The sequence below is a fragment of the Prionailurus viverrinus genome, chromosome C1 (genome assembly GCF_022837055.1).
Source record: "Prionailurus viverrinus isolate Anna chromosome C1, UM_Priviv_1.0, whole genome shotgun sequence".
Taxonomy (NCBI): domain Eukaryota; kingdom Metazoa; phylum Chordata; class Mammalia; order Carnivora; family Felidae; genus Prionailurus; species Prionailurus viverrinus.
In genome coordinates this window covers 161,008,217-161,035,067 of record NC_062568.1, presented here as the reverse complement: position 1 = coordinate 161,035,067, position 26,851 = coordinate 161,008,217, and the positions used below count along the sequence as shown (strand labels likewise).

General features: G+C 35.4%; 1 protein-coding gene across 1 annotated transcript in view; it reads left to right on the top strand.

The window, feature by feature from the left end:
- The window catches only part of RAVER2 (ribonucleoprotein, PTB binding 2), a 93,104-nt gene that overhangs the window by 47,801 nt on the left and 18,452 nt on the right, over nt 1-26,851 (top strand). Inside the window, exons 6-11 of the mRNA XM_047872104.1 lie at nt 814-899; nt 2,527-2,628; nt 2,786-2,897; nt 5,495-5,763; nt 13,457-13,568; nt 15,404-15,540. Of these exons, the coding sequence (XP_047728060.1) occupies nt 814-899; nt 2,527-2,628; nt 2,786-2,897; nt 5,495-5,763; nt 13,457-13,568; nt 15,404-15,540 (818 nt within the window). The remainder of the gene's footprint in view (nt 1-813; nt 900-2,526; nt 2,629-2,785; nt 2,898-5,494; nt 5,764-13,456; nt 13,569-15,403; nt 15,541-26,851) is intronic.

Below are 26,851 nucleotides of genomic sequence, written 5' to 3'. Positions count from 1 at the left end.
ACAACACAATTCTTTATTTTTTTAAAGTAAGCTCTCCATCCAATGTCAGGCTTAAACTCATGACCCACAGATCAAGAGCCACATGAGTCACACGTTCTACCAACCAAGCCAGCCAGGCTCCCTAAGATGAAATGCTTTTTGAAGCACTTTCTATGCCTGACCATTCCTAGTTGCTTTGTAGTAATTAGATGAAATTACTTCACATATTTTCTATCTCATGTTTCTGTCTATTATTTATTTTGAAAACATCTCTTTTAATATATACTCTGGTATTTGTCGTCAGGCAAACTTGGTAAAAAGTGTGGCTATTTATTCCTTTTATCAACTATGTATTGTTTCTTTTGTTTTTATTATATAAATATTTTTATGTACATATATTGTCTTCTTAAATGGGTTGTAAGCTCTTCAAAGGAAAAGACTGTATGTTCTTGGCTTTCCCACCCACCCTACTCCCTGCCAACATACCCCAAAAATCTAACACAAATATGGAGCAAATGACAGGGGTTCAATTAGTATTATACTTACTCTAATACTTGGAGTTAGTTTTGTTGCTCTAAGAACTAGAGAAGAGAAAGCCTAGGGTTGGTGTTTTATTATCTTGACAAGAAGGTGTTGGGATTTGAAATCAAATTCTGATTTTGAATCACGGGGAAGGGAGCTTGTTACTTCTTGTGTGACAAGGTCAGTATATAATTGACCTTTCAATAAACTTGTTAAAAGTTTTAAAAACTATATTTATTTACCCTTTTTGGAGTTTATTTGTTTTTGAATCCCATGTATGTCATGAAGTTAAATATTTTATTTTCTTAAAAGCAGTTCTTGGAACACCTCACAGCTTGCCACATCTGATGAATCCATCCATCTCCCCTGCATTTTTACATCTGAATAAAGCACATCAGGTATATAAATGACATTGAGTACTGAAGTATCAAACATTTGGAGTGACTCATTTGTTTGCTCTTAACATTTAAAATTCTTGAGAAGTTAAATGAGTATTTCATCTCTAAAAAAAAATTCTTAGTAATAACTATGGCTACATGAAAACACAGGACATCAGATCAAATTAAGCTGATCAAAGCAGTATAGTTCTGTTTATAGGGCATTAAGGGAAGAGAGGTGTATTTTGTGGCATATTTTTCTAGAAATAAGTAGTAAAAACAAGTCTTATGTGGTCTTAACTCAAAGTATTCACAGAAAGAAAAAAATGAATGTGAACTCTTAATTTTTAAATTTTAGTCTATATGAAAATAATTCATACAAGAATAAAAATGTGTTTCTTACCTTCAGATAAGTATTTTAAAACGTATTTGTATGTAAACATAATATTGGAGATAAATACTACTCATTAATTTCTGGTACTGCTGTGTCTATATAAAAGCCTAATTACAAATCCAACCTAATGTATGATAGATGATTAATGTAGCTTAATGAAGGAGTAGTCCTAAACTGAGCTTTTGAAGAAAAGGTTTATCTTTTATTTATTTTTCATTTTTGGAATCTAACGTAGGACCTTGTACATTAGAGGGTCTTTATTCATTCATTTAGTCAACATATTGAGAATCTAACATGTACTGGACACTGTGCTGGTCATTGAGGCTATAGCATTGAACAAAAACATTCATAGTCCTTTGTTCTTGAAGAATTTCAACAAATATAGAAAACAAATGTTAATTCTAATAAGTTGTGAAGAGTGACATGAGAGGGGAGTTCAGAGTACTGACGATATTCTCTTTATTTTAGAATTAAGACAAGAATGCTTAATTTTGCCCAGAAGGTCTATCCAAGCTGGCCTCTGCTGCCTCTCCTGTTCATTGGGTATCACTGTCCCAGCAATAATGGCCTGCTTTTGGTCCTCGAAGGACTTTGCTCTCTTCTTCGTTCTTTGCTCCTGCTGCTGCTTCTGCCTGGAATGCTCCCCACCTCAATACCACCTAAGTCCCCCAGACTTCACCTAGTTCTTTCTCCACAGCCTTCAGATCTCTGTGCAATAGTTAGTTCCTCAGGGAAAATTTCCTTGAATTCACCAACCTAAATCAAACCCCCAACTATTCTCATAGCTCCTGTATTTTTCTTTCACATACTCATCACCATTTGTAATTATATGTTTTTAATATTAATGTCTCCCTCCCTCAGGAACCTCTAAGATCTGTGAGGGCAGATTGTATTTTGTATTTCTCATTATGTAGCACTGTACCTGGCACACAGTAAGTGCTCAGTAAATATGTGTTGGATGATTAAATGAATAAATAAATGATTGAATGACAGTGACATAAAGCCAAAAGGGGGTAGGGGGAGGAAGAAGGATGAAAGAAAAAAAGATCTGGAATTAGTTCTATGACCACATAATCACATCTTGTATATTATTAAAAGAATTAATTAGCATTGCCTGAAGTAGGAAAGTAGGATATTAAGAAGCTATTGGCTTTTGCTCAGATCAACTGGAGAATTGAACTTTAAAATGAATTGGGTTCTGTGAAAAGTAGCTTTTCAAAATTAAACTAACTCGATGCTTTATCATTTTCACAGAGCACAGTTATGGGTAATACTTCTAATTTATTCCTTCAGAATCTTTCTCACGTACCATTGGCACAGCAACAATTAATGAAGTTTGAGAATATTCCTAATAATGTAAGTATGGCATTGTTTTTTTCTTTGGAATTGAGTACATTCCTTTTCTGTATTCAGGCTGTCAGATTGTTTATGAACATTCACGTGTGTAGCCTTTTCATACGGTGATATCCTGCTGCCATGAGCAGAAGTCTTATTTTCTTTTCTTCTTTTGCAGAAACCGGGCTTACTTGGAGATCCCCCAGCCATGATACTTCAAACCACAGTAGGGATGGGGTCAGCGCTTCCTTTGAAAACAGAGTTGGGTCATCATGGAGAAGCACATAAAAGTAAATGACATGCATTTACTGAGAAGTCTGGAAGCAGTCAGATTTCAGATTTAAAGATGGTTTACCTATATTCTGCTTTTATTTACAGAAAGGTTAAATTTGAGTTTTATTCAGTCATTTAAAATTTTAAGAGCCCTCTTGGCTTTTCTATTTTTCATATAAGAAAACTATTGATAAGTTATTGATGGACTTGCTTCCATGCCAAGATCACATTTTCCCTGTTGGATATGCTTTAATATTTGATGAATGTTCACAGCAGCATGAGGCAAAGACATAGATCCCTTTGAGAGTGACGTGCTACCCACTGGGCTGACAACATATTGCATAGATATCCATTTAATTTTTGCCTGAATAAGAAACCCTTAGCCTTTAAAGAAATATGTGGTATTTTGGTAAACTTCGATGATTTATTTGTATTATTTTTTAAATGTGATCTCCAAACTAGTAGTCGAAGAAAAATAACAACATGTGTACTCTGTGTTTCTGAAAAGATGACAAATTTAAACATTTTTTTAAATGTTTATTTATTTTTGAGACAGAGGGAGACAGCGCGAGTGGGGGAGGGGCAGACAGAGGGGAGACACAGAATCTGAAACAGGCTCCAGGCTCTGAGCTGTTAGCACAGAGCCCGATGCGGGGCTGGAGTCCACAATTGTGAGATCATGACCTGAGCCGAAGTCGGACACTTAACCAACCGAGCCACCCAGGTGCCCCTGAAAAGATGACAAATTTAAACAAAACAATTATTTTTTAGAAAAATAAAAGCATCTGGTATACCAGGATTTCTTATTGGAATGCGATTTGAAAGGAACTTTCAGTTTGAAGTGTAATTGAAATTTGTCTTAAGTAATTATGCTGGGAAAAGAGAAGGGCCACAAGTAATTTAAAAAAAAAGTCAATTAAATATAGGGTAGTATATTTTGCCTTTGCAGGAAGCCAGCAAGTCAAATGATCAAATAAATCCATCAATTCTGATTGTTTAAATTGACTGGGTGAAAGTTAAACTAGTATACAGACAGGTGTAGAAATTTTTATGGTATGATGGAGCCTTTTCCAAAAATTAAATTTTATATCACTAAAAGCTCATGCAGGTGTTTAAAAAAATTTTTTAACGTTTATTTATTTATTTATTTTTATTTTTATTTTTTTTTCCAACATTTATTTATTTTTGGGACAGAGAGAGACAGAGCATGAATGGAGGGGCAGAGAGAGAGGGAGACACAGAATCGGAAACAGGCTCCAGGCTCTGAGCCATCAGCCCAGAGCCTGACGCGGGGCTCGAACTCCCAGACCGCGAGATCGTGACCTGGCTGAAGTCGGACGCTTAACCGACTGCGCCACCCAGGCGCCCCAACGTTTATTTATTTTTAAAAGAGAGCAACAGAGAACGAACAGGGGAGGGGCAGAGAGAGAGAGAGAGGGAGACACAGAATCCAAAGCAGGCTCTAGGCTCTGACCTTTCAGCACAGAGCTCCATGTGGGGCTCAAACCCACTATCCGTGAGATCACGACCTGAGCCGAAGTTGAATGCTTAACCGGGAGCCACCCCGCCCTTCATGCAGATGTTTATTATTTGTGTTGGGTTAAATAATAAGCTATCTGCTTTTGCATAAACTGCTTTAAGAACATTTAAAATTCAAAATGTCCAAATAAATACATTGCTAGAAGAACTGAAGTATCCACCTCTATTTAGTACTAGAAATAATTTAAGAAATTTGTTCAGTGAATTTGTAAAATATAAATTTGACTTAACGTACTTATCAAAATTAGCTCTTTTCTTCTAATTGTGAGCCATAGATTTTTAAAAAGTGGAATGGTTCAAAATTTTCCTATTAAAATTTTCATCTCTTCCAGAATTTCTTGGTATTTCCTGTAAATAAAAATGTAAAGCTTTCATGTGTTAAATTGGTGCCTATCTATTCACAAATATTACTGTTTTTTAAACCAGGGTTATGCTGATGTTTAAAAACCAGCTCTCTAGGTCTAAAAAAAAGTCTTGATTTTCATAGCATTTGTAGAGGTCTACGTGTAAGCACTACAAGTCATGGCCAATTGCACACTACCCACATGAAGACACTGAATTCAGGAGCTGGGAAAAGATACCCATAGTCAGCTGTTATGAACTGGTACAAGTTGGCTGACCAAAACTGTTGTTGGATTTGATTTAACTTTATTTTTAGGTGTCAGAATTTTTTCAGCTGAAGACTTAATTATTTATGGAAGCAGGCAAATTACAGTGATTGGGCATTAAAACAAAGGCACCTGATGTAACTTAAGTGCCAAAAAGTATACACATTTTGCTCTCATATTTTACAATAGACAGCTAAAACTTGGAGTTAAAAAATATCCTTGAGATTGTCCTGGAAGTTGTTGAAAATAAGGAAAGCATGATTACTGTTATAGGGTTTGTTTTTATTACCCCCATATGGAAACCTGCTACTTTACAACCACTAACTTCACGTTTTAAATATAACTCTTCTCTAACGGGCACAAAATAGTTTTTTCCACATTTTGCCCATAACTTAACAAAAATCCAAAGGACTGTTGTGAAGAACTCTTGTCTAATCAAACCTTTTTGCATTTGTGGTTTACTACAGCATCTAATCTGATTCCAACTCAAACAACTATAACAGCTGGAATGGGCATGTTACCATTCTTTCCAAATCAGCACATTGCTGGACAAGCTGGGCCAGGGCACGGGAATACTCAGGAGAAACAGCCAGCCTCGGTGGGGAAGGCAGAAGGAAATTTCTCAGGGTCACAAGCTTATCTTCAGAGCTTTCCAAACCTTACTGCAGGAGGCTTGCTGACAGGACACCATAAGCAACAGCAGAGTCAGCCAAGAGGCTCGGAGATAAGTTCAGGGGTAAGAAAATTATGTTTATGCATACATACACACACACAAACACACAAGTACACACATACACATGTGTATACTACATGTATGTAGATAATACGCAGGAATATATATGTCTATTCTTTTAAAATTTTTTAAATTCTAATTCTACAGGATTCTAATTTGGGGCTTATTTTACAGGTAATGTAATTTATGAAGTATCGTAAAGTATCTTCAGTATTTTTAAATTCCAAAGAAAGTTAATAATATACTTAAAGTATAGAAATGTGGATTACAAACTAGATGATTGATATATCAATGACATGATGACTTTTTCATAGTGTGCATTTACTTCTCAAAATAGAAGAAAATATTGCACTCATAAAACTGTTATTATAAGCAAACAGCCCATCTTTTGATAAGTTATGCCAGCTGATGTTTGTGACTATGCTTAATTACTTACCAGTTTGTAAATAAAATAATTTCAATTTCAAGAAAATGAGTTTTTTAAGTCTGTAAAATAACTTAAATATGGATTCTTTATTCTTATAGATACTTTTCTAAAATTCAGTATTTCAATTAGAATTCAGGATTCTAATATTCACAAATGCTTGGTATTTTAGAAATGAAATATAAACCAAGTTCAAATTTTGTAGTTTGGAAAAGCTTAAGAGTATCATTAATACTTATTAATGATATGATATTATTTATGAGGCTAATGAAATAATAATGCTTTTTTTTAAAATTTTTTTTTAACGTTTATTTATTTTTGAGACAGAGAGAGACAGAACATGAACGGGGGAGGGTCAGAGAGAGAGAGAGAGAGACACACACAGAATCTGAAACAGGCTCCAGACTCTGAGCTGTCAGCACAGAGCTTGATGCAGGGCTCGAACTCACAAACTGCGAGATCATGACCTGAGCCGAAGTCAGACGCTTAACCGACTGAGCCACCCAGGCGCCCCAACGCTTTTCAAAATGTTAATTTTTTCTACTTTAAATTTATACTCTGTAACTAGGTATTAGTTTAATATGTAAAGGCAAAACCAATTTTATTTTATCTGAAAAATGTCTAAGTCAGTTATTAAACTCTGGTCTGCTCAAAAGAATCTAATCTCTGTTTTAATTCTGGAAGTTTTACCCAATTATTTTATTTGTTCTTAGACCAGCGACATTTGTAAATGTTAAACTTGGTAGGTAGAATAAAGTACATTTAATTTATATTCATACCCTGAAGTACCCTTTGGTTTGTAAGTAGTATAAAACTCAGGTTATAAGCAGCATGTGAGGGAAAAAAATTCATGTAGTTGGCTGTATTGAAATGTCAAAATAATTAGATTAATCTGGAGGTGGTTTTATTGTCAACTAGTCATAGCAGCAGATATGGATGGGATGCCCTACAATTGTTCATTGAGAAAGCTAAGGCAGATCTTGTAGAATGAATTTTAAAAATTTATCTGCAGTATTAATTTTGGGGGTTTTTGAGGGAAATTAAACAATTGGAACTCATATATGAATATGCTATCTCTTTTTGCACAGAAAGCACCAGCTCTTTAGAAAAGCTTGATTTGAGGTGATTCACATAATGGGCAGAGTCTATCAGGAGGAAAACAGCCAAAGTGGTGCAGGGCCAGGAAAACAGGTTCTGTGAAAAAAATTGAGGGAAATGGAGACATGTAACCCTGAAAGAGAAGACAAGCTGGATATCTATTAAAAAAATATATTCTCAGACTAGTCACAGGGTATTTTGTGTTTCACCAGTAGGCAGAACTAGTCCAGTAACTATGAGCTACAGTAAAGCATTAGGCTTTATACAACAAAATACTGTATTAGGCTTAATACAACAAAGAGCAGTTGAAGCTTTCACACAAACAAAAAGCTTGATTCTTTCACTAAGATGTGACTGTTCTGTCACTGAAAACAATTAAGTAGACATGAAATGAGCATTGGTACAGATTGCTGTAAAGTGATTCCTCTTTTGACAGTAGGGGTTTGGGCCAGGTAATTTCAAAGTGTGTTTTCCAAGAATGAAGCAAGAAATTTGATTTTGTTAAACAATTGGTTTCATTCAACTTTAGATTTTTAGACTTACGTTTTTAAGAAATTTTTTTGTTAAGGTATAATTGACATACAGCATTATATTAGTTTCTGATATACAATATGAGGATTTGATACATATCACACATATTACAAAATGACCACCCCAGTAAGTCTAGTTAATATTCATTACCATACATACATATATTATAATTTTTTTGTGTATAATGGGAACTTTTAAGATTTGTTCTATTAGCAACTTTCAAATATGCAACGTGGTTTTATTAACTATAGTCACCATCCTGTACATCACATCCCCATCACTTATTTATTTCATAACTGGAAGTTTGTACCTTTTGACTTTTTTCACCTGTTTTGCTCACCTCTGTCTCTGATAAGCACCCATCTGGTTTCTGTATCTATAAGCTTGTTTTTTCTTTTCTTTTTTTTTTTATTCTGCATGTAAGTAAGATCATACAGTATTCGTTTTTCTCTGACTTTTTTCATTTAGCATAATGCCCTCAAGGTCCATCCTCATTATCACAAATAGCAAGATTTCTTTCCTATTTAAGACTGAATATATACACACTTTTTTTTATTCACCCATCAAAGAGCAGTTCTGTTGTTTTCATATCTTGTCTGTTGGGGATAGTGCTTCAGTGAACATGGGAGTGCAGATGACACTTGAGACAGGGATTTCATGTCCTGTGAATATATACCCAGAAATGGGACTGCTGGATCATACGGTAATTGTTTATTTTTTTTAAGAACTTCTATACTGTTTCTCATTATGGTCATATTGCTTTTCTCCCATTCAGTAGATTGTGTTTTCATTTGCTGTACAGAAACTTTTTAGTTTGATGTAGTTCCACTTGTTTATTTTTACTTTTGTTGCCTTTGCTTTTGGTGTCATATCCAAAAAGTCCCTGCCAAGACTAATGTCAAGGAGTTTTTTTTCCTATATTTTCTCCTAGGGGTTTTATGCCTTCTGATCCTATATTTAAGTCTTTAATCCAGTTTGAGTGAATTTTTGTGTGTGGTGTAAGATCAGAGTCCATTCTCATTCTTTAGCATGTGGATGTCCAATTTCCCCAGCACCATTTATTAAAGAGATGTCCTTTTTTCCATTGTGAATTCTTGGCTCCCTTGTCAAAGATTGACCACATATGTGTGGGTTTATTTCTGAGTTGTCTATCTTACTTGATAATGATGTACAATCTTTTTAATGTATTGCTGAATTTGGGTTGCTAGTATTTTGTTGAGTTTTGCATCTGTGTTTGTCAGGGATATTGGTCTGTAATTTTATTTTCTTGCAGTGTTCTTGCTTTGGTATGAAGGTAATGCTGGCCTCATTAAATAAATTAGGAAAGTATTCTCTCCTCTTGAACATTTTGGAAGAGTTTCAGAAGAAATGGCATTAATTTTTTGTTAAATGTCTGGTACAGTTTACCAGTGAAGCCATCTAGTCCTGTTATTTTCATTGTTGGGAGGTTTTTGACTACTCCTTACTTCATTATTGGTCTGATAAGATTTTCTATTTTTGTAATGATTTGGTCTTGATAGGGTATAGGTTTCCAGGAATTTATCCATTTCTTTGTAGGTTATCCAATTTGTTGGCAAATATTTCTTGGTAATAGTTTCTTACAATCCCTTGTATTTCTGTGGTATCAGTTTTAATGTCTCCTCTTTCATTTGTAACTATTGGAGTCCTCTCTTGTTCTCTTGGTTAGTCTAGTCAGGGTCTATCCGTTGTGTTTATCTCTTCAAGATGCCAACACTTAGTTTCATGGATCTTTCTAGTCTGTATTTCATTTATTTATGCTTTAATCATTACTGTGTTCTTCTTTATGCTAATTTTGGGCTTAGTTTGTTTCTTTTTCTGGTTCCTTGATGTATAATGTTAGGTTGTTTGAGATCTTTTTTCTTCATGTACGCATTACTATAAACTTCTTTCTTGGAACTGCTTTTGCTGCATCCATAAGTTTTGGTATGTTATATTTCCATTTTCATTGGTGTCAAGATCCTTTTTGACTTCTCTTTTGATTTCTTCTTTGACCTGTTGGTTGTTAAGGAATGTGTTGTTTAATTTATTCGTATATAAATTTTCCAGTTTCTCTCCTGTTTTTGATTTCTGGTTTCATACCACTGTGGCCAGAACAGTACTCAATATGATTTCAGTATTCTTAAGTTTGTTCAGACTTATTTTGTGACCCAACATGTGATCTTCCATCCTTCCTTCCTTTCTCTCCCCCACTCCCTCCTTTTCTTTCTTTCCTTTCCTTCTCTTTTCTTCTTCCTTCCCTCCTTCCTTCCTTTTTCCTTCCTTCCTTCCTTCCTTCCTTCCTTCCTTCCTTCCTTCCTTTCTTTTTCTTTCTTTCTTTCTTTCTTTCTTTCTTTCTTTCTTTCTTTCTTTCTTTCTTTCTCTTTCTTTCTTTCTCTTTCTTTCTTTCTTTCTTTCTTTCTTTCTTTCTGTGTTTTTTTTTTTTTGCTTCTGCTTTTGGTGTCAGACCCAAAAATTCATGGGCAAATTGAATATCATGAAGCCTTCCACCTAAGCTTTTAAGAATTCTATAATTTTAGTTCTTAATTTTGGTCTTTGATTTTTGAGTTTATTTTTGTATGTGGTGTAGAGTAAGGATCCACTTTATTCTTTTACATGTGATACCCAGATTTCCCAGCACTTTTGTTGAAAAACTGTCCTGTCCCCATTGACTATTGTCAAAAATCATTTAACTATATATGCAGGGACTTATTTCTGGGCTTTCTATTCTATTCCATTTGTCTGTGTGTCTTTATGCCAATACTATAGTGTTATGATTACTGTTGCTTTGTAGTAAGTTTGAAATCACAAAGTATGAGCCCTCTATTCTTGTTCTTATTTTTCACCTTTTCAACATTGTTTTTACTACTTTGGGGGTCCCTTGAAATTCCATATGAATTTTAGGATAGATTTTTCTTCTTCTGCAAAGAAAAGTTAGAATTTTGATAGGGATTGTATTGAATCTGGAGGTCACTCTGGTTAATATTGACATTTTAACAACATTATGTCATCTAACCCATGAACCAAGGATATCTTTCCATTTATTTATGTCTTTTATTTCAGCAATGTTTTTTGATATTTTAATATTTAACTCAGCATATTCAAAATACTATTACCAAATGTAATATATACTGAACTACAAAGATACTTTGCATTCTTTCTTTGGTACTAATTCTTTGCGATTTAGTATATATCTTACATTTCACAAACAGCTCAGTTTAAACTGTTCACATTTTGTATGCTGAGTATTCATGTGTAGATAGTGGCTACCATGTCAGACAGTGCAGTCTTAGATGTTTTCATGGCTTAATCTCTCACTTTATTGAGATTTCTGCTCAAGTATCACTTTTAGCCATGTTGTGTAGTTTTTAGTAGACAGGTATTTTTCCTTCTTGGTTTGGTTAATCTTATATTTTATGCTTTTTGATTATGTTGTAAGTGGAATTGTTTTCTTAACTTTCTTTTTGGATTGTTCATTATCAGTGTGTAGAAATGTAACTGATTTCTGCATGTTGATTTTATATCCTGCAACTTTGCTAAATTCATTTACTCCAACAGTTTGTGTCTGTGTGTGTGTGCTACTTAGGGTTTTCATGTCATCTGCAAGCAGAGACCATTTTACTTCTTCCACTCTAGTTTGGATGCCTTTTATTTCTTTTTCCTGCCTAATTGCTCTGGCTAGAACTTCTAATATTATGTTGAACAGAAGTGGTGAAAGCAGACAACTTTGTCTTGTTCTTGATGTTAGACGGAAAAATTTCAGTGTTTCACCATTGAGTGTAATGTTTCATATATAACTTTTGTTGTATTAAGGTAGTTTCCTTCTATTCCTAATATGTTTAGCCTGTTGAATTTTAATCATGAAAGTGTGCTGAATTTTGTTAGATGCTTTTTCTGCATCATTTGAGGTGATCATGTGGGGTTTTTTCTCCATTCTGTTAATGTAGTATATTACATTGAATGATTTTTGTATGTTGAATTGTCCTTGTGTTCTGTGAATAAATCTCAGTTGGTTATGGCATATAACCCTTTTAATAATCCACTGAATTTGACTTGCTTGTGTTTTGTTGGTGATTTTAGCACAAATAGTGATATTCGATATCGGTCTGTAGTTTCTTTTTTGTAGTGTCTGTCTGGCCTTGGTACTAGGGCGATGCTGCTCTCATAGAATACGTTAAGAAGTATTTTCTCTTCGTCAGTTTTGTGGAAGAGTTTAAGAAGAATTGGTTTTAATTCCTCTTTAAATGTCTTACTGAATTATCCATTGAAGCCAGTTGGTCCAGGGCTTTTCTTTGTCGGCAGACTCTGTACGTTTTAAAATTTTATGATTGATTCTCTTTCATAGCTAGAGAACCCCTGATAGGATAGAATCTGATTACCTTGGCCATGTAAGTACTTTAGAAACAAAATCTGAGAGTACTTTGCTGGCTACCTTTACTCAGTTACTAAATTCTAAGGCATTGTCTTTTCTGGTGTTATATGCTTTCTTTTGGCAAACATCTAATGGTTTTAGCTCCCACCTAGAATCCTAGGGTTCCACCTCAGACTTCTTTTGAGCTATTGTATCTGCTTGACTGTGAATTTCTTAAGGGTAGTATTCCTGTCTTACTCATTTTGGGGTTATCAATACCACAGTGCCTGAAGCATAGTGAACATTCAGTAAATATATGTGAATGGATGAATACATTTACATCTGTGATTTACATATCACAAGCCCTACTTTGGGGCTTATGAAGAGATGCAAGATAGATTTCTCAATCCAAATACAGTAATGTTGGCCAGATAAGGAACAAATAAAAGGAGCTCTGGCTCTCAAATATAGAAATAAGCACTTGAGATTATACTTTCTTCATTCTGTTCGGAGAACAAAATAAAAATTAATTTGGAAATGAAAACTTAGCTGCTAGCTTTAACTTTATTATAGTAATCTGAATTGTTGTCTTTAAAAATTTTTACCAACAGGGAACGAAAAGCACAAAATTTTGTTGGAAGAAATTGAAATGATCTGAAGAATCAGCCCTTTCCGTTTAAAGAAATACTACAAATACTAGAAATAGTATTAAAGAAATATTAGAAATAAAGAAATACCCTTATACCTTGTTATATAAAATTATATTGATAGCATATCTTTTCAAGAAATGTTTCTAGGGTTATCATCTAAATGTGTATTTGGATCTTGTTAAGTCCACTGATTTTGTTTGGTATTATTCTTAGAACCAAAGATAAATAAGCTTTCCTTTATCATTTGGCTGTAGCTGTACAATATAAAATAGAAATCTTAATAAGAAAATGTGGATAACAATATTTCTGGAAAAAAGGTATGGGATTTGTCTTTTCTTATGAAGATGAATTCTCTCCTAATTCAAATGAGAAGGATTTATATGAAGGCCTTTAATTTTCTTTCAGTTCTGAAGTTTTATGGTTCTAGAATAGTTAAAAAAACTAATTGACAAAAATAGCAAGTGGAATGTGATAATTTTAATCAATATCCAGAAATATCCCATAACTTAATATGTTCAAATATTAGGTTCCACAGATTTTTATTACACTGGACTGGATTTATTGAAGAATTGGCATTACTCTTTATGTATCTTTATTTTCTTGTACCTCCTAGTAAGCACCTACTCTTTTGTTTTTGATAAATAGGCTGCTTCTAAGAATCAGACTTCACTATTGGGAGAACCACCAAAAGAAATACGGCTCAGTAAAAATCCATACTTGAACTTGGCAAGTGTGTTGCCCAGTGTGTGCTTATCATGTAAGTGAGAGCTCAGTATTAATATTTTGGAGTTGTATTGAATATTTTCTATAATCAGTTTTACTTTAATTTTTAATTTAATGAAAGCAAATAATGCTTATTGACTAATTAAAGCTTAAGTTATGACCAGCCTTTAAATTGAAAGAGTAACTAAAATTAAGACACTTAAAATGCATTCTGATTATTTAAGGAAAATATCTTTTGTAATATTTTATTAAGAATATAATTAATTTATTGAATTATTGAATCATAATAGAAAATAATTGAGCAAAGGAATTATTGACAATACTATAATGCTTTGCAATACATATAGAACCGTATTTTTTAAAAAGAGCCTATGTAAGTAATCTATCCAGAATATTTGCAAACTACCCCAAAATATCTGAGCTAATGATAATTGGCAGAGGTTGAACTCTTGTTTACTTTCTTGAAAGGCCTTCTCAGGTCTTCAGTTAGAATAAGTTATAATTTTAAAGGAAAATCACAAATGTGGTATATGCTCTGGGTACTGGGATATTCACTACAATGTTGGCTGTCAATTGGTATAACTGAAAAGTACCTTAATGTTCTTCAGTAGTGGAGTGGTTAAATAAAAATTAGTTCATCATAAAATAGAATACAGTATAATTTTTTTGGTAATTGAGGGAGAGGTACACGTACTAATATGAAATTATCTCTAAAGCAAATTAAGTGAAAAAAGCCAATGTAGGAACAAAGAGATTCCATTCATGTTTGTTTAAAGCTGTATATTCTTATGTGTGCATATTTAATGTATAAATGCATACAGTAAATTTTGGAAAATAAATTCTAAACTGTTACCTCTGGGAAAAAAAATAGGACTGAATGAAGGAGATTAAAGGTTTTAATATACATTCTTTGTATTTTATAAAGTATCCTCTTAAATGTAGACATTGATTTGTAATTTTTTTTTTTTAATTTTTTTTTCAACGTTTATTTATTTTTAAGACAGAGAGAGACAGCATGAACGGGGGAGGGGCAGAGAGAGAGGGAGACACAGAATCGGAAGCAGGCTCCAGGCTCCGAGCCATCAGCCCAGAGCCTGACGCGGGGCTCGAACTCACGGACCGCGAGATCGTGACCTGGCTGAAGTCGGACGCTTAACCGACTGCACCACCCAGGCGCCCCGATTTGTAATTTTTTTAAAGAGCCAGAAAAAAATTTAATGTGCTTCTCCCGTGTCACATTTTTACCTCGTCTAAAAATGGATGGTTACAACTATTGCATTAACAAGAACAGTTAGTTTACATTTGGTTTGCCTTCTTTAAAAACATTTTTTTAACTTATTTATATTTTAGAGAGAGAGAAAGTGAGAGGGAGAGACAGAGTATGAGCAGGGGTGGGGGAGGGTCAGAGTGAGAGGGAGAGACACAGAACTCCAAGCAGGCTCCAGGCTCCAGGCGCCGTGCTGTCAGCACAGAGCCCTATATGAGGCCCAAACTCACAAAACGTGAGATCATGACCTGAGTGGGGTTCAAACTCAAGAACCGTGAGATCATGACCTGAGCCGAAGTCTGGCACTTAACCGACTCAGCCACCCAGGCGCCCCTTGTTTGCCTTCTTTTAGAGATTAGCTATAGATCTAAAAAATGTTTCCATCAAAATTATTTATCTATAGGGCAAACTTCCACTTTCAGTTGCTTTAAATGAACAAGACAACATCATATACTACATATTTTTTCCCTGGGCATAATAAATATAGACATATACTGGCTAATGAAAATTTGTGTTCTTTTTGGGAATACAAGTTTTGTATTTTGCTTATAACTTACAATAAAACAACTTTTAGCTGAAAATATGATTGATTTTGCCTTTAGCCCCTGCAAGTAAAACCACTCTACAGAAGACTGGAATTGCAAGCAACATTCTGGATGCAATCTCTCAGGGAAATGAATCACAACACACATTGGAAAAGTGCATTTCTTATTCTCAACCTTTTGGTGATTATGCACAGGTAAATGATTCTCAGGTATTGATATCTAGAAAAATTGGTTCAACTATATATTGAGCTCTTATTCCTATAATTGTGATTGTGACTCCTATAATTGAAATTGTGATTCCTGTAATATCACAGGAAATATCATAGGAAAGTAAAATTGCATTCATCTATACAATATTCCTTGTTCATTTGGAGTTTTAGGCCGTGTTCAAGAAATTAACTAGCATTTTACTAGATATTTCCCTCTCAGTGTTTACTCAGTGTTTGTTGACTAGTGACCAACAAACTATAGACCAAATCCAGCCCACTACCTGTTTTTTTTTTTTATTAATTTTTTTTAATGTTTATTTATTTTTGAGACAGAGAGAGACAGAGCATGAATGGGGGAGGGTCAGAGAGAGAGGGAGACACAGAATCCAAAGCAGGCTCCGGGCTCTGAGCTCCGTCTCAAACCCACGGACTGTGATATCATGACCTGAGCCCAACCGACTGAGCCACCCAGGTGCCCCCCCCCCCCCCACTACCTGTTTTGTAAATGAAGTTGTATTGGAATACCACCACATTCATTCATTTACATATTGTCTGTGGTTGTGTTGTGCCACAATGATAGAGTTAAACAAAGACTATAGGACCCACAAGATTAAATATTTACCCTCTGGCTCTTTACAGAAAAACTCTGCTGACTTCTGGTTTTTATCAATGTACATCTGACTAAGGAACCCAAGGAAATGCCTCTGTTCTTCACCCCTGCTTACTGATACAGAAACATGATCATTATTGCAGGCATTATTCTGACATTTAAACCAATCAATCAATAACATAAAAAGTATTATATTCAAAAGGTATATTGTGCTATTATTTAAATAAGTCAATTTTACTTTGACCTTTTCTCCTTCAGGTTATTTTCAGTGGCTTAAGCAGAGAGTGTATATGTTAGCAGTATAGGATTATATAATCATGAGAGTCTTATAATTAACCATTCTGATTCTTTCTAATTTCTCAGCCTATCGGCTTCTCAGCTCTGTCCTGTGTGAGCAATGCTTCCACTTTGATTTTCTTGGAGCAACTGTGTTTGTCTCATCTGTCTCTAAAACCTTAGAAAAGAAACACTGTGTGAATTCACTTGGAACAACTGATGCCTCATTATGCTTTAATGATAGGATACTAGAAACACAAGTTTAATAGTTTCTGTAAAAATGGTGCAGTTGAATATTCAAATACTGTATAATAAAGTCTCTTACCTACCCGTGGAAAAGATGGAGAAAACAGATTGAAAGATGATATAAGTAGGTGGCAACAGACCTATATCTAAGGAATAGTAATCATGAATTAATACAGATACAACTTGGAAAGCATTCTCTTATATGTTTCTTAAGATTCCATTTTTGTTCCTTTATTAATATTTTCAGTAGTAATTGAGATAGGGACATTAATTGTACGTTAATTATACTTACAGGTGATAAAAGCCAAGGAAATTATCAGAGATGTGAAATCATTTATAAATAGTTTATAGTTCTGTAAATTAGAAACAGCCTAAATTTCCAACAATTTATAAGACTCCGTAAACAAATCATGTCATATTTATCCCAGATATACAATGCAAATATTAAAAATCATGTAAAACACCATGTAAGTTCATGGTAAATGTTTCATCATCTCTTGTTAATTTTTAAAATTTATATAGTCCTATACAATTTTATCTTCTTTACAAGGAACAAAATTCACTTTATAAACAGGAGGAAGCACAATAAACTTTTAAAAATTTATTTAAACATGTATGATTTAATTTTTATGTAACTTTTTTTTTTATCACTTAATCTTATCATGATACGTGTACTCTTTAATCCCTTCCCCCATTTCCCCTACCACCTCCTCTCTGTAACCATCACTTTGAGTCTGTTTCTTGGTTTGTCTCTATTTTCCCTTTGCTTGTTTGTTTTGTTTCTTAAATTCCAAATATGAGTGAGATCATGTGGTATTTGTCTTTCTCTGATTTCTGTTGCTCAGCATAATACTCTCTAGCTCCACCTATGTTGTTGCAAATGGCAAGATTTCTTTTTTTTTTCTTTTTTTTTTTATGGCTGAGTAACATTGCATTACAAATATATACCACATCTTTGTCCGTTCGTCAGCGGACACTTGGGCTGCTTCCATATATTGGCTATTGTAAGTAATTCTGCAATAAACATAGGGGTGCAGGTATCCTTTTGAATTAATGTTTTTGTATTTTTTGGATAAATGCCCATCGCTACTATTCCTGGATCATACAGTAGTTCTATTTTTTAAAAAAATTGTTTTTAACCTTTATTTATTATTGAGAGATAGAGCATGAGCAGAGTAGGGGCGGAGAGAGAAGGAGACACAGAATCTGAAGCAGGCTCTAAGCTCCAAGCTGTCAGCGCAGAGCCCGATGCGGGGCTCAAACTCACAAACTGAGATCATGAACTGAGCCGAAGTCGGATGCTTAACCAACTGAGCCACCCAGGCGCCCCATAGTAGTTCTATTTTTAATATTTTGAAGAATTTTGATCCTGTCTTCCAAAGTGGCTGCACCAGTTTGCATTCTCATCAACAGTGCAAGAAGGTTCCTTTTTCTCCCCATCCTTGCCAACACTTGTTTTTAAAATTTTTTATTTTAGCCATTCTGACAGGTATGAGGTAATATCTCATTATAGTTTTGATTTGCATTTCCCTGATGATGAGTGATGTTGAGCATCTTTTCATGTGTCTTTTGGCCATCTATGTGTCTTCTTTGGAGAAATATCTATTTGTGTCTTCTGCCCATTTTTTAAATGGATTGTTCATTTTTTTGGGTGTTGAGTTGTATATTTTGGATACTAATCCTTTATCAGATATGTCATTTGCCAAGTATCTTCTCCCATTCAGTAGATTGCCTTTTATTCTCGTTGATGGTTCCCTTTGCTGTGCAGAAGCTTTTTATTTTGATGTAGTCCCAGTAGTTTATTTTTGCTTTTATTTCCCTTGCCTCAGGAGACCTCTAGAAAAGTGTTGCTTTGGCCAGTGTCTGAGAGATTGCTGCCTATGCTCTCTTCAAGGATTTTTATGGTTTCAGGCCTCACATTTAGGTCTTTAATCCATTTTTGGTTTATTTTTGTGTATGGTGAAAGAAAGTGGTTCACTTTTATTCTTCTGCATGTCGCTCTCCAGTTACTCCAGCACCACTGGTTGAAGAGACAGTCTTTTTCACATTGGATATTGATTCTTCCTTTGTTGAAGATTAGTTGACCATGTGATTGTGGATTTATTTCTGGGCTTTCTGTTCTATTCCACTGATCTATGTGTCTGTTTTTATGCCAGTAGTATTCTGTTTTAATTACTACCACTTTGTAATATAACTTTAAATCTGGAATTGTGACACCTCCAGTTTTATTTTTTCTTTTTTCAAGATTGCTTTGGCTATTTGAGATCCTTTGTGGTTCCATACAAATTTTAGGATTGTTTTTTCTAGTTCTGTAAAAAATGCTCTTGGTACTTTAATAGGGATTGCATTAAATCTGTAGATTGCTTTGGGTAGGGTAGACATTTTAATAATGTTGGTTTTTCCAATTCATGAGCATCAATGTCTTGTCATTTCTTTGCATCATCTTGAATTTCTTTCATCAATGTTTTGTAGTTTTCAGAGTATAGGTCTTTTATCCCTTTGGTTAAGTTTATTCCTACATACTTAATGTATTTGGTACAATTATAAATGGGATTGTATTTTTATTTTTTTTATGCTTTATTTTGAGAGAGACAGCACAAATGGGCAAGGGGCAGAGAGAAGGAGAAAGAATCCCAATCAGGCTCCACATTGTCAGCACAGAGCCCCTCATGAGGCTCCATCTCATGAACCCTGAGATCATGACCTGAGCTGAAATCAAGAGTCAGATCCTCAACCAACTGAGCCACCCAGGCGTCTCAGGATTGTATTTTTATTATTAGTGTATAGGAATGCAACAGACTTTTGTACATTGATTTTAGATCTTGTGGCTTTACTGAATTCATTTATCACTTCTAGTAGTTTTTTGGTGGAGTCTTTAGGGTTTTCTATGGATGGTATTGTGTCATCTACAAATACTGAATTTTATTTCTTTAGGTTGTCTAAATGCTGTGCCTAGGACTTGCAGTACTGTGTTGAATAAAAGTGGTGAGAGTGGACATCCTTGTCTTGTTCCTGACCTTAAGGGAAAAGCTCTCAGTTTTTCCCCACAGAGTATAATGTTCACTGTGAGTTTTTCAAATAAGCCTTTATTATGTTGATATATGTTTCCTCTACACGTACTTTGCAGAGAGGTTTTATCATGAGTGAACATCATACTTTGTCAAATGCTTTTTCTGCACCTTTTGAAATGATCACACAGTTTTTATCCTTTCTCTTATTGATGTGATGTATCATGTTGATTGTTTTGTGAATAATGAACCATTCTTGTGTCCTGGGGGAAAAAATTCCACTTAATTTTAGAGTATTGAGGATTTTTGCATCTATATTCACGAGAGATCTTGGCCCGTGCTTCTCTTTGTGTGTGTGTGGCGGGGACGGGGGTGTGTGTCTGTATCTGGTTTTGGTATCAGGGTGATACTGGCCTCATAGAATTTTGAAGTTTTCCTTCCTCTTCTATTTTTTTGGAACAGTTTGAGAAGAGTGGGTATTAACTCTTTTTTAAATGTTTGGTAGAATTTGCCTGTGAAACCATCTTGTCCTGGAGTTTTGGTTTGGGGAAGTTTTTTTGATTTCTGATTCAGTTTCATTGCTGGTGATTGGTCAGTTCAAATTTTCTATTTTTCCTCTGCCCTAGTTTTGATAGGTTATATGTTTCTAGGAATTTATCTGTTTCTTCTAAGTTGTCCAGTTTGTTGGCATATAAGTTGTTTAAACCCATTCTTTACTCCTCTCCCCCAATATTTTAGGTATATGATGTCATATTTTACATCATTTTACTTTATGCGTCCATTGACTGATTTTTACAGAAATATTTTTACTTGTACTGCTTTTGTGTTTACTTTTCATACTCTCACTTATGGTCTTCCTTTCCACTCAAAGAGTCCTCTTTAATATTTCTTGTAGGACTGGTTTAGGGGTCATGAACTCCTTTAGTTTTTGTTGTCTGAGAAACTCTTTATGCTCCTTCTATTCAGAATGATAACCTTGCTGGATAGAGTGTTCTTGGTTGCATGTTTTTTTTTCTTTCAGCACTTTGAATATATCATGCCATTCCCTTCTGGCCTGCAAAGTTTCTACTGAAAAATTCTGATAACCTTATGGGGTTTCCCTCGTGTATAATTGTCTTCTCTTACTGCTTTTAAAACTTTTTCTTTTTTGCTACTTTTTGCCATTTTAATTACTATGTGTCTTGGTATGGACCTCTTTGAGTTGAATTTTAGAGGGGTCTCTCTGTGCCTCCTGATCTGGATGTCTACTTACTTTCCTAGATTATTTCCTTAAATAATTTTTTTGCCCTCTTATTTCTTTCTGATTCTGAGATCCCTATAATATGAATGTTATTATGCTTGATGAAATCAGTGAGTTCCCTAAGACTATTCTCAATTTGCATAATTTCTTTCCTTTGCTCAGTTTGGTTACTTTCCATTACTCTGTCTTCCAAGTTGTTAATTTGTTCCTCTGTTTCATCAAGCTCATTCCATCAAGTGTATTTTTAAGTAAATTTTATTGTGTTCTTGATCTCTGTTTTTTGTTTTTTGTTTTGTTTTTTTTTTATCTCTGTGTTGTGTCTCACTGATATCCTCTACTCTTTTCTCCAGTTCAGGGAGTATCTTTATGGTAGGCATATTCTCTCCTTTCACTTTTGTCTCTTGCTGTGGTTTGGCCCATCTTTTGGAATGTGTTTCTGTCTCCTCATTTTCTCTGACTTCCTTTGTCTGTTTCTGTGTGTTAGGAAAGTCAGCTACTTTTCATGCTCTTAATGATAATAGCTTATGAAGAATAGATCTTCTAGTATCCCACAGGGCAGTATCCCCTGTCACCCAGGGCCTGGCACTTCAGTGTCTCCTGTGTGTGTTGCATGTACCGTTCTGTTGAGTCTTGGCCTGCTTTTCCTTCAGTCCAGTTGTCTGCAGAGGCTCTCTAGCAAGGTGTGCAACGGTCTGCTTGCTAAATGAGACCTGCCCCTGTTACCTGCCAGAACTGAGGTCTCACAAAAGGTACAGGAGATGTGATCTGGTCTTCTCGGGGACGGGTTCACAGTGCCAAGCCTAGGGCATGTATGACTGGGAAGGGCAGATCTGCTGAAGACCGGGGCTGGGGGCTTGGAGTAAGCAAGTTAGGTAAGGAGAGTTGGTGCCATGCCGGTTCCCACAGATGGCCGTTGTTTATGCTGTGCGGTAGGGAGGGCAGTGGTGCCTGGCAGCTCCATTGTTCCTGGAGGAGTCTCCCTGTGATCCCTGTGTCTCCAGGCCATGCTCTGAGATGAGCAAATCCCACTCCTTCTTATCTACCCCCGCATTTTCAAACTGCTGGTCTACACTGTATCTTCACAAGCTGTTTATTGTGCTGTTTCTTTAAGGTTGGGGGCTCTGCTTCCTACTGCCATCCAGGCTCTCCCAGAGCTCAGCCTGCTGTTTTTTAAAATTCCAGCCTTTAAGTCCTGCTGGTTTTAAGAACTCACGAAATTTGGCCCCTCTCATGTTCAAAAGCAAATATTGTGGAGATTTGTCCTCCCCATTCATGAGCTCCCCAGTGTGAAAATCTGTTTTCCACTCTTTTCTGTACCACTGGTTCCCTCCCCACCATGGACACCATGGTCTGTTTCACTCTCAGACCATGTCATCACCCTTCCTACCTTCTTCATTATAGCCTCTTGCCTGCCTTTAGTTGTGGAGTTTGTTCTCCTGGTCTTTGGGTCATTTTCTAGGTTACTTACACTGAGAGGAGTGTTATGTACTTGTATCCATGGAACAAGGCAATTGTAGGGTTTACCTACTCCACCTTCTGCCCAGCTGACATATATGATTTAATTTTTTCAAGTTAATTTTTTCCTTACCTTTGCATTCATTTCACTTTTGAAATTTGTTCTTTTTTTTTTTCAATAGCAGTTTTGCTTATTAGATTACTGTGGTTCATTGTATACTTCTCATAGCTTCAGAAAGACACTTCTCTATTCACTCGTGGAGAAATTCTGTGATAAAGATGCCTTTTACATCACCAGTCTTCCTCCTGCCTCCATACTTGCTTATGCAGAGACACTGTGGATGTGGGAATCTTCCCTGGATTAAGATTCATCATCCCCTTCAACAGTCTCTGTTTCTGCCTTGTGTTTGTTCATCAAGTGAGTTTTGTTCTCAGTCTTGTGTTTTCATCTTTGTGAAGTGAACTCGATTAGATGTTACTTATGGAATGAAGTAACTAGAAAAAAAAGTGGTTGTGTTTTAGGAATTCCTTTTATTTCTATTGCTGGAATGGAGGGAGAGGTCTAAGGAAAAGAAACCAACATTGTTTTTGTTTTGTTGGTTTTTTTTTTTTCAACGTTTATTTATTTTATTTTTGGGACAGAGAGAGACAGAGCATGAACGGGGGAGGGACAGAGAGAGAGGGAGACACAGAATCGGAAACAGGCTCCAGGCTCTGAGCCATCAGCCCAGAGCCTGACGCGGGGCTCGAACTCACGGACCGCGAGATCATGACCTGGCTGAAGTCGGACGCTTAACCGACTGTGCCAGGCAGGCGCCCAGTTTTTGTTTTGTTTTTAACACTCGCTGTATGCTTTGTGATGTGAGCATTTAACCTTTTCCGACAACACTGTGAGACTGCCTCCCTAATACAAGTGGAAAAGAAGTTAATCTTTGTAAGTTCATGCAGTTAGCAGACAATTTCTGTGATAACAGAGTCCACATTATTTTCATTATTTTCATTATACCATGGACAAGTTTCTTCGGGCATGGAAGTAGGGTCTCCTAAAAACGTTTTTTTTTTGTTTGTTTGTTTCTTTTGTGTTAGCTGCTATGCATAAGAATTAGGAGAGATGGATGTGTCGAGGTCCAGATGGATATAATAATCCTTAACTCGTATTCCAATATTGGTGAAGTTGCCTGTATCACATTATTTGTCCTGCAGATAACCATTATTAAAACTGGACTAAATATGAAAGAAAAACAACTATCCAAAGGCTTGGGACATGATCAAAAGCAAGCAGAACCCGAAGGGGAATTAGTCCTTGAAAGATAGAAACAGCACTGGATGAGATCTGTCTTTGTGTGGCTGTTTGCCTAACACCACCTGTAGTCCATGCATTTACTGGCTGGTGGGGTCCAAGCACCGAGTTCAGAACCATTAGCAAGGCTGAAAAGTAAGCATGAAGTCGCTGAAAAAGGGGTTGCTTAGGAAGGAGCCTCAAAATCTCTGTGTAAACTCAGGTGAAATACACTTAATTGACCCTCTGAAATATGTTTGTAAGGGAGATTCCAGGTCCTGGTGGAAAACAATAGCTAGAAGATAAGAACTGAGAACAGATTCGATTCCTCCCCTGCACAGAAGAGACAGAGTTTTGGAGTTTGAGTTCAGCAAAGTTATCTCCTTCTTATAAAAAAAAAAATCAGTAATCACCAGAGGAAGATTACACATGTATAGTCATTATGATGTACCATGTATAATGTTCAGTAAATAAACATTACTAGATAACTGAAGAAACAAGAAATGTGACCCACAATTAAGAAGAAAAGTAATTCGGGTCACCTGGGTGGCTCAGTCAGTTGCGTGTCTGACTTTGGCTCAGGTCACGATCTCACATTTCATGAGTTATAGCCCCACGTCGGGCTCTGTGCTGATACCTCAGGGCCTGTAGCCTGCCTGGGATTCTATGTCTTCCCCTCTCTCTGTCCCTCCCCTACTCCCGCTCTGTCTGTCCCTCTCTCTCAAAAATACACATTAAAAAATGTTTTTAAAAAGAAGAAAACTAATAGAAACTGACCCCAAGATGACCCAGATGTTGGTCTTAGTAGATAAGGTCTTATTTAAAGCAGCGATTATATGTTCAAGAACTTAAGGAAAATAAAGTCATAGTGAATAGGTGGGGATTTTCAGCAAGAAATATACACTAAAAAAGAAGTATAGCAACTCTACAATCGAAAAGTATAGTATCTGGAAACAAAAATACAGTGGATGGGCTTAGCAAAATATTGGAGAAAACAGGAAAAAAGTTATGATTAACATAAAGAAAAAAAAATAATCTGAAAAACAGAAATGAGAATGAAAATCAGTGAACAGATCCTCAAGACCGGAGGGACAATATCAAGTAGTCTAAAATAAGTGTAATTGGTGTTCCAGAAGAAGACAGGTAACGCCACATGAAATATTTGAAAAAGTGTTAGTAAAAATATTCTAAATTGAGTGTAAAAACCCTACAGACCTAACAGGCTCAGACATCTCCCCTGCAAAGCAGGATAAATAAAAAGAACAACTTACCTAGACACATTAGTTAATATGATGAAAACCAAAGTTATAAAGAGAGCATCTTGAAAGCAACTAGATAAAAACAACGCACATTATTCCTAAGGCACAGTTTCTCAGCCTTGGTATTGTTGACATTCTGGGCTGGGTAGAGGGTGGGGAGACTATCCTGTGCATTGGAAGATATTTAGCAGTATCTTTCTTCTACCCCTTAGATTGCTCCTCATTGAGAACGACCGTGTTAAAACAACTGTAATATGTGGGTAAATAAAATACTATATATTTTCTCTATTTAAAAGCAAAAGTATAACATTGTGGTGTGGGGTTTGTAATGTGCATAGATACAACATATTTGGTAATTGTACAAAGGACAGTATAGTATGGGGTGAATGAAAGTATAGTTGTGGGATAAATGCAATAGCATTTTATATGAAGTAGAACAGTAACACTGAGTAGACTGTGATAAGTTATGGAACGCATTATAACCCATAGAGCAACCATTAAAAAAAAAATACAAAATAGTACACATAAAGTGTCAATAATTTAATGGAATTCTAAGAACATTTGATTAAGCCAAAAAATATCAGGAAAGGGGGGAAAAAACCCAGGATGAATAGAAAACAAATAGCTAGGCAGGAAACCTAAACTGAATGATAAGAATAGTTAAAATAGAGTACAAGCTCCAATTAAAGAGGTTTCCAGAGCAAACTTTGACTATATACTTTCACCGCTTCTATTCAACATTTTGCTGGAAGTTTCAATCACTGCAGCAATGTTTTTTAAAAGGAATGTGAAATGGGAAGGAAAAGTAAAAATGTCTCTCTTTGCATATGATGACTTTGCATGAAAAACCCTTAAGAATCTGAAAAGCAACCGATAAAACTAACAAACTTTGCAAAGTCACATGATAGAAGGGCAGAATGCAAAAATTAGTTGTATTTCTGTGTACACGCAGCAAACAATTGGAAAGTAAAGGTTTTTTTTTAAATTTCCATTTACAACAGCATCAGACATGGAATACATAGCAATAAATTAACAAGATTTGTAAGAACAATGAAAACTACAAGACACTGCTGAGAGAAATTAAACGAGATGCCTGTGAATGGAAAGTTATATCATGTCAGTGAATTGGAAGACTTAATATTGGTAATATAGCAGTTCTCCCCAGACTATCTATAGATTCAGTGTTACCCCAACTAGTTTTTCAGCAGCCTTTTTCTTAAATAGAAATTGACAAGCCAATTTTTAAAGTTTGTATTAAAATGCAAAGGAGCTGAAATACCCAAACAGTCTTATGAAAGAACAAATTTGGAGGACTTCCTCTATATGACTTCAAGATTTACTATAAAGTCCTATCGAGCATTGGGGTTTTGGCATAATGACCGGCAAATAGATCACTAGAAGAGAATATGCCCATGCTTAAATGGCAAACTGATTTTTGAAAGAGATGCCAAAACAATTCAATAGGTGAAGAATAGAAATGTTAGAACAACTGATTATCCATATTTGAAATCGTGAACCCTGACCCTTGCCTCAAACCGTACTCTAAAATTAATCTGCAGTGTATTATAGGCCTAAATGGAATATCCAGGCCAAATGGATATCAACAAAAAAGGGCACAATAAAAAGCTCTAAGTGTTCTCTCCTGAAAAAAAAAAATCAATAAAACTGGAAATAATTATTAGGAAAGGACCAAACAGAAGTTCTAGATTCAAGTACAATAACTGAAATGAAAAATGTACCATGCATAGCAGATTTGAACAGGCAAAAAACCCAACATGTTAGGAAGATAAGTCAATTGAGAGTATCCAGCCTAAACGATAGAAAGACAATGAAGAAAAATGAACCATAAAAAGGGCTAGCAATGATGTGGAGAAATTGGTACTCTCGGACATTGCCGGGAGGGAGTATAAAATGGCGCAGCTG